General features: G+C 41.4%; 1 protein-coding gene across 7 annotated transcripts in view; it reads right to left on the bottom strand.

Annotated features, from left to right (window-relative positions):
- Positions 1-370: 370 nt before the first annotated feature.
- CEP350 (centrosomal protein 350) overlaps positions 371-9,025 on the bottom strand; it is a 154,695-nt gene continuing 146,040 nt past the window's right edge. For all 7 annotated transcript variants that reach the window (XM_059146956.1, XM_059146962.1, XM_059146961.1 and 4 more), the window contains one exon: positions 371-4,276. In XM_059146956.1, coding sequence (XP_059002939.1) covers positions 4,112-4,276 — 165 coding nt within the window. In that variant the 3' untranslated portion in view covers positions 371-4,111. The remainder of the gene's footprint in view (positions 4,277-9,025) is intronic.

The raw sequence follows: 9,025 nt of genomic DNA, 5'->3' as shown, positions 1-9,025 counted from the left end.
CTTCGTTTCCAGCACTTAACTGCGATTCGTCATGTATTGTTTTTGAAATTCTGTTTCGATGACTTTTTCATTAGACTTTCAGCTCCACGGGATCAGGGGCCATGGCTGTGCCTCCACTTCCTCCCCAGAACTCGGCACAGTGCTCAGAACGTGAAGGTGTGCTCCTGGATCGCACACACGAGTGACAAACGTCCAGGCTGTTCGGGTGTCTGGGGCGACGGCCTTTACGAGCGGAGGGGACGGCCTCTCCCCTCAGGTCCCCCGACCCCGCAGCCCGAGCGCACGTCCTCTGCGAGCCGACACGCAACTTCACGGGGACTGGCTTCTGATCTCGACTCGGAAGGTGAAAAAACGGAGACGCGACACAAACTTAATTTATAAATCAGTTTATTTACAGATTTTTATCTTTTCTTAAAGTACATTTCAGTTAACAAATCTATTTACACAGGTATACACGGGAACTCATCCCAGTTATTTTACAGATCATACTTACAAACCACACCCCAAGTCTTCTGTGCAAAGCTGCACCGGATGGGACTATTGGCTGAAAACGGCCTGATGAGCGGCTATTTACACATACACAGTAAACGGGTTTGTTTTTCATGTCTGCACAGTACAGTACACACACGGAGGCCAGGCCTCCCAGAGAACGCTTTGCAATGTGTTTACCGAGAAGGCTTTGCAAAGTCCGGAAGGAAAAGCTATTAAACACAGATAGGTTAAAATGACAGTACCTCCTTTACATCAGTTTACATTGTTTTCTTCACATTTTTGTAATACAAAGATATTTTATTGAATTGCTGCACAACCAGTTCAAGATGATTTGTAAACATGTAAATTCCTACAATTTGCATTAAACATCATTGTAGTTTCTATCATTTGCTCTTTGAATTAATGTTTTCTTCACTAGTATTCTTAAGGTAGTAAAAGAAGATGTTAAGTTTGAACTTCTTGCAGAAAAGTTATGAGTCTCTAATGCTGTGCGAGGACACACTTTATTCAAGTATTGCAAAAAGCTAAGGCCACTTTTTTCAAGACAAGAAAGTGAACAAAATTGTTTTTATCAATAGGCCACAACACTCTTATGAGCATGAAATCTCTTTTGAAAGATAATTTCTCAGAGACCAGTAGTCACAGAAGGAATTTTCTTTTCTTTTGGGTAAAAGAAAAACCAATTACCTTCCTTATTAACTACTTTTGAGCTCTTCCCACTTTTCCCTAGAATAAAAATTCCTGTTTAGACCTGAAGAGGGAATCTATACCCTGTACTTGTTTAACCCAGAGGTCAGCACCCCGGGTAGCACAAATTATTTTGGACTCAGAACGAAATCTGAAGCCTCTATGTTGGTTTACTACTAAATTCTGATAGTGCTATTCTAAAAGATATTACTGCTGATGCAAAGATCTTCTTCTTAGAGGAATTATGAAGAAGGTGAAAGAGGATGGGAGCGTGGGGAGAAGGAACAAAGATTAGAAAGAGGGAGTATTTAGATTCTTGGTTAAGAGGCAGAGCTTGATTAAAAAGATCCCAGTATGGAACGAGTGGCTGGGGATCCACCGTCACCAGTCCTAATGCTAACACTAAACATCTTTTCAATTCTATCCAATAGTTAAAATAATAAGAAATCTGCTAATTATAGATTCCTCTGTTTGCTGCTACCAACCTACGGACGACCATTTCTAACAAGGAGTAAGACGGACCGACTGCTGCCTCTCGGCCAAAGCCCGGGATTCTGAAGACAGGAGACGGTGGGAGCACGCGGCGGGGGCCAATATGTGGTCCCAGCCATATCCTCACTACAGAACCCCAAGTCTGGAGACCCGACTCTACACACTTAATTAAATCTTTTTTTTTTTTCCTTTTCTGGAATCATAATGTCATAAAGAGTAAAGATTAATCTTCTTATTAAAAATTGATTTAGGTCCAAATAATGAGAATGTAGAAAAACAACCTATATTCCTATTATATTATTTTCATATTCACTTATAAAAAATTTATAGCAGCTGTAAAGTTTCAGTATCATAAGGACAATGTAATCCTACAAACAGCCAGAGGGTGTAGACAAGATGTTTTTCTGTCTTCCAAATAACACGAACTAAAAAGAAAGGCCTTTGCTTTTCCCTGGCCAACGTGAAAACAACATCTCCACACTACTGGTTAATAACCCCAAGAAACCCTAGCTTCTCTTAGTCGATCTGCTCATTATGGCTACAAGACTAGAGCTCAACAGCAAAAGCCCAGAAGAAATGCTGGCAATGCATCAATCTGTGCATTTCCCGAGACCCAATCACCACATTTCAGTGCTTTCCTTATTCGTCAAGAGCTATCATACCAGTCATTGTGCAAAATGCAAATATTCCAATGATTATTTCGGTAAGTTTCTCATAATGACAAGATGAAACCAAGGCGGAATGGCAGTGTGCATAGTGAAACATCTGAGACGCAAAGGCAGGTTGGGAGGAAAGTTGCAGAAATGAACGAACGTGCACACTTAAAGATTATACCATCTTTGGGGTTTTTCTAACATATTTTGAAGCTATAACATTCCAGGATATTTGCAAAAATGAATCCAGTGGATGGATGTCTTATTATATCATGCTTCTAATCAGGACCTTCAATATTAAGGCATTTACATTCACGCCTAAGATTTTCCACATTCTTCTAGATTACTTGAAGAAGGACAGGACTGATTAAGAGAAACCAGTCAAGAAGGCAGGGTACTGAGGTCCCAGAGAGCATCACATATGCTCTAATGCAGCAGCTGGAGTCTCTGTATTTGTTTTCAGGTACAGGTAATAGTTGTGAGAAGCAGTGATGCAAGAGAGGCAGAACTGAGTTTTACAGTGTCTTGAAATAGCTTATTCCATTCCTGCTACAGCAGGTGATCTTGGAAAAGCTCATCTTCTTTTCACGGAATTAAACTGCCTTCTTCGATATGTGTATGGGTTTGTTAAAACCGTAGATTTCCTGTGCAAAAGACTAAGAACCACAGAAGCTTCAAGACGGAAGTTTTACTATTACAAGAAGAATCTTTCACTTCTGAATAGGGACACACATTTTCAACTTAATAATTGATCTCAGAATAAATTTTAAAATGTTCCATCGCATAGAACAAGCACACAAATAGACAATATCTTTTTGTCTTTGGTGCACACACTCATTTCCTAAATCATTCAAGTAACAGCGTCTCTGACTTCTTGGGGAGAGATGGGAGTTGAAAGTTTGAAGGCCAAAATGAATGATTTCCACTTCTGCCATGCCTGGATGCCTGAGATGGTCCTGAGATCTGTGACTCTAGGAGCAGCTGGTAGAGGTTCAGAAGGAGTAAGAAAAGTGCAGGGAGAGAAGAAGGGGTAGAAGAACCAGCCCTGCATCTGTCCTTTGGGTCCAGTCTTCAGTGGGGGGCATTCTTCGTTCTCATGCCCAAACAGAGAAAACTAAAAATAACGCAAAGGTTTAAATTCTTTAGATGGTGCTCAGAAAGCAGGGCTACCATGGATTTCTGTTAACTCGACAGTCCACTTGGTGCTTCTCAACTGCAGTAATGGAAGAAAATGGTCTTCAAAAAGAACTGAAATGAATTCCAGAATGTGAAATAGGCACACATTCTTAGACTTGCCTATTTGGAAGTGGTGAGGGGTTTAATACTGTTTGGAGACTATAATGTCCATTTATGACTTTCATGGTGTAGACCAGGGTTACTTTTCAAAAAATGGTAGGACACAGAATTCTATATACCTCTCCTGCCCGACTTCAGACTCAACGAAGTGTTAGCCTCGTCTCAGCTAAGAGGTAAGTCTGGTGTTTTCAGCCCGCATCTGAGACCCAGTAGGGGTGGTAACAAGAGGTGGAGGATTATACTGTGTGTCAACGTCAGGAGTGCAGCCCTGCCCACCGAAAATCACCAACTAATCCAGCAGACAGTCTCTAAAGGCAAAGGCTGTCCTACCAGATACACCGCACTGTCCCATGAATTCCGAACCAGCAGTCTTTAAGGAAAGGTAACAAGTCCAGAAGCACTCTTGCTATGATGGAGATGGGGTGTGTATCAGGAGGCAGAAAGGCCCAGGACTCATGTTAGCACTCAGTGTTCGGTTTATTTGCAAGATGTCACACAAGTAGCATTCTCCCCTGTTTCTCAGTGATCTGATTCAGAACATCAATAGTATCTCTGATCAAGGTCTCAAAGATCCCGTCGGCTAGCTGCATCTTCACACACAACTCATCCTCGTCATAGTTCACCCACTGTGCCTCCTCCTCATGGAGCTCCTGGACCTAGGATTTAGAGAACAGGAAGGTTAGAAAATTACTGTCACATAAAAGCTAGGAAACTAACTGTATTGATATTATCATTGTATAATTCATATTAATCATATTTCCATCCCATGGCAATCAGAGAAAAAGGTAGTTTATATGATTATCACTACCCCTTTTAAAATTGCAAGAAGTTTGAAAAGACTCAACTGACGAATAAAAGTGGCTTCAAACCTGTCAAAATGGAATCTGACAATATTCCAGCATTTTATAGATATTAAGGTTTACAAGCATATTGTTGTCTATGACAATATAGGCGAACATGTGTAAAGATTTAAGGGGGAGAGAAGCATGTAAATTATTAGATATATGGATTTACAAATATAAAATGCATATATCCAAAGAAAACACTGAATGTGATTCTAGAGTATTATAAATAAATGAATGAAGTTTAAATATTCATTAGAGTATTTTAAAAATACATTGTTGTTTATGATTTTATTTGTCCAAGATTTTTTGCTTGTTTATAATTTCTAAAGACTGCTTGTAAAAACACGTAAGAGATGTACAGAACACAATGAGACTGTGTGTGGCACAGAGGCCAGGAGCAGAAAGTGGACTGTAAACCCCAATCTAGTGAGGAATTCAGTGAAGTCAAACTGCAGCAACAGAGGGTCTCTAACCAGAAGTCTAACTTGGCGAAAAAGCCACGTGACCACAAATGCCGGGCTTGCCCTGATCATAGTCTCATCTTGAAAAAGGTAGAGGAAGCAAAGACGGGAACAGTACTCTGCTTCCTGTTAGGAGTAAATGAGAAAACTCTTGGAGGAGAGAGAGAGAGCCCATGGCCCTGGGGTCTGAGAGCAGGAGAAGGAAGAACAGCCTTGTTCGACAGGTGCCCCTGGCCAGGGATGACAAATACATGACACGGTGGCTGCCTCATGCTCTCTGGGGGAGGGGGGTGTTTGAAGGATTTGCCAAATAGCCATTTCCTTTGTTCCCTAACTTATGATCCATGAACAGATATGCCACCAAAAAGGGCTCCGTGGCCAAATAACGTTTCAGAAAACCCGACCTGGGAGGTTCACCTTGTACATCAGCTTATTAAATAGAAGTCCACCGGTAAAGAAACTTGTTTAATTCAGAGTTTCTATATTTATTTGATCAAAGAATCATTCTGTATGGCTGTGTAAGGAATGTTATTAACCTACCAAGGAACTGGTGATGCTCTCCTGAAGGATGCTGTAAGCAACAGCCTAATGCCACACTTCTCACACTTCTCAGTTTTGAGGGAGAACCGTGTTCTGGGAAAGCTAACAGGGTTGTCCCCCAAAGCTTTACTATCCGCATGAATTTTGTCCAAAGTTGCCCGGCTTTCCTTTTTAGAGGTTTTCTCTGCCTTTAACATTAAACCTTTTCTTTGAGCAAATTCCTCCCCACTGACAAGATTCAGGAAGCACAGTCCTGACGAAATCGGTGGTGGTCTCACAGGAGCATACAGGCTTGGGACAAGATCCGCGGTCTCGGCGCGCAGACGATGGGCCTCACTGTGCCGTGTGAGGTTTAGCAAAAGCTTTGCTCCTCCTCAGAGCAAGAACCGCTTTTCTCTCAGCTGGTGAGGACCAACATCATGCTTTCCGTTTTGCTTTGGCCATCCAAAAGCACAAAGCCCAACTTCGAACTGCAAATGTAGCAATCAAGGGGTTCTCACGGCCTGCCGATGTGCCTCCATCTTCTTCCGTTCTGGGTCCTGAAGCCTCTTCTGTCTTATCCCACACTTCCCTTGCTCTTACCCACGCATCATATACGCATGCTAAGTTAATATATAGCATATAAGTACATTACATTAAAAAGTCTAATTTTAGACTAATGTAATTTTAGTCTAATGTAATTACATTACATTAAAAAGTCTAACTTCATTTTCTTTTATTTTGACAGGGTATGAGGCGGGTAGGAAAGAAATGTGGCCAGATTTCAGCAAGCATAGGGCCGGGTCTTCCACCATATCCTTGCAGACAGGACGGGGAAGCAGAAATAGGTCAGTGAAATAGATTTGTGCTTTTTTGATTAAAGGACAAAATTACCACCAACCTGCAAGGAAGTTTCTGACTGAAAGACTCAGGAGCTTTTTCCTCTGTGCTCCCAATCCATCTTGCTGGTATTTCATTATTCGGCAAAACTGTACTCTCTGTTTCCCAGTGACAAGGACAGTGTAAATAGAATGGGTTAAATATCTGGCACATGGATTTTTTTAATGAGTGCTAAAAAGCTGTATCCAGTTCATCATTTTTGGCCATGACTTGGATGAATTTTAGAAGTAATCAAGGTTGAGAGAGAGAACTATGTTGGAAGAACGCACTCAAAAATGTATTGGTATTTTGGACATTGGGGAGGGTATGTGCTATGGTGATTGCTGTGAAGTGTGTAAACCTGGCGATTCACAGACCTGTACCCCTGGGGCTCATAATACATTATATGTTTATAAAAAAATAAAAAAAATTTAAAAAATGTATTGGTAGTTTGAAACAAAGAGCCAAATTTAACAAGATGATGGAAGAAAAGAATAAGGTCCTGTACTTGGGCCCCCCAATAACTACAAAAGCCCTCTGGTTTTGAGGTTTTCCCAAGTTTTTCTGAGTCTCATGAGACTCATATAGTCAAAAAACAAATGTGGTTATAAGTTGCATTAACGGAAAAAGAGAGGAGGCTATATGACTGCACTAATAAATCAATAGATCAAGTATCACATGGTTAATCTGAGCATGGTATCTAAAGGGGGACACTGAAAAAAGTTAAGATGAAAATGTTGAAGGAACTTAAAAATACTATCAGACAAGAGCACAGAATACCAACATTTAACAGGGAAGGAAAGACTTAGAAGAACATGGGAGCTGCCTCAAAGGCATAAAGAAAGAATTAAAATTATTATAAAACCCCAGAGCTGTGGAAATAAGTTCCAATTAGTTATATTAAAACCTTTTTAGGCTTACTATGAGAAAGAACTTTCCAACAGTAAGCAGAAACTCAAGAGCTATCTACCTCACACCTTATCAGATCTTAGGCTGTACAGGAGAGTCAGTCATTAGCTGGATGCTTTCACTCCAGGATTTGTCCTTTAAATGCAATTCTACCTACAGGAGAGAGATTTTCCAAGGCTACTGTGTATAAAGGATATACAAAAGTTGGTCTAACTTCTTGTCATTCATTCCACACATACACACTTTGAGGATGCATGGTTAAGAATAGTCTGACATATTCTTAGCTCACCTAAGTTACAAACTCATCGATGTCCTTGTGAAGTGGTAACGGGACAGTGAGTGGGAACTGGAGCTGAAGGAAAGATTTCTTTTTTTGGCTAATGGAGGCCTTTCTGTCCAAAAAACATTCTTTATATTTTACTCACCTCAAATAATGCCACAGATACATGGATAGTTAGACTGATTAGGGACCTTCCCGGTCCGAGCAAGGACAGCTCAATTACACATTTTCTTTCTCTCTCTCTCTGTTTTTAAGTAGGCTCCATGCCCCATGTGGAGCCCAGTGTAGGGCCTGAACTCACCACCCCGAGATCAAGACCTGAGCTGGGATTAAGAGTCCCTAAATTATTCTGCATGTTCATTCGGAGGAAGCAACTGTGTATCATGAAACGCTGAACACAGAAGTCTTTCGCGTCACAAGTGCTAAGGTTCCGTCGGAGGGCACCCGCCAGCGGTGCAGACACGGCCCGCGCCGCCGCAGGAACGCCGCTCCCGCAGCCCCTCCGCGCTCCTCTGCATCATCCCATTATCTCTAGCGAATTTTTCCTGTGAGCATATTTCTTTCAAGCTACAAGACCCCTACCTTGTCACCATGACCCCCTCCATCTTTCACTTTACCAAAAAAAAACGCCTTTGAAATATCCACTTTTGCTCTCACTAATCTCTCATTCCCTCTTGAAAGCTACTGAAACCCAGCGTTGACCTCACACATCCCAGATTACTCAGATTAATGTTAAGATCAGTCAAGACCTACGTATTGCTAAATGCCACGGTAAATCCTCAGTTCTTATTTTACCTGACCAATTAGCTATAGCCATGCAGTTAATTCCTCCTTCCTCCTGGAAACGCTTTCACCTGGCTTCCAAGACCCCACACTCTCCTGGCTTTCTTCTACCTCACTGGCTGCTCCTTTCTCATCTCCTTTGTTGGTTCCTCCTCATCACGGCCCTATTTATGGTTCCCAGAATGTTCTTCCCCTAGATGAGTGCTTGGCTCACTTTGTTTCCCTCCGTCCTTTAAACAAGTGTCATCTTCTCGGCAAGACCTCCCCCAGCCATTCTCAATTCTCAACTGCCACCCCCAATATTCCCTTATTGCCTCTATATATTTAACTTATTTTATGTATCTGTCTTCCTCAGTACAATGAAAGCTCCTTGCATTTTGTCTGCTTTGTTTCACTCGTGTATTCCCAGTGCCCAGAGTATCACACTTGGCACACAGCAGATGTTTAAGAAATAACCAACTGGATTAATCTGAACTGGCCACAGGGGCTGCTGGAATCCTTTTCAATAATGCTTTAACAGGCAACTATGTGAAGAGTTTCCTCTAGTTCTTTCTTAACTGCTGTGAAGCACAGTATTTATGCTTACACACATCAGAGTGCCTTTTCCAATTAAACTGTTTTTACATGATTTAATTCTGTGCTAATAATCTTTTCTTTTATCACACAGGACTGCATGTTGATGAACCAGCGAGATGAAAGAAAATACTGGAATTGGTTAGAAAATTGTAC

Source organism: Mustela lutreola, chromosome 14 (assembly GCF_030435805.1).
Source record: "Mustela lutreola isolate mMusLut2 chromosome 14, mMusLut2.pri, whole genome shotgun sequence".
NCBI lineage: Eukaryota > Metazoa > Chordata > Mammalia > Carnivora > Mustelidae > Mustela > Mustela lutreola.
Note: the sequence above shows the minus strand (reverse complement) of the source record. Positions and strands in the feature narration are given on the sequence as shown.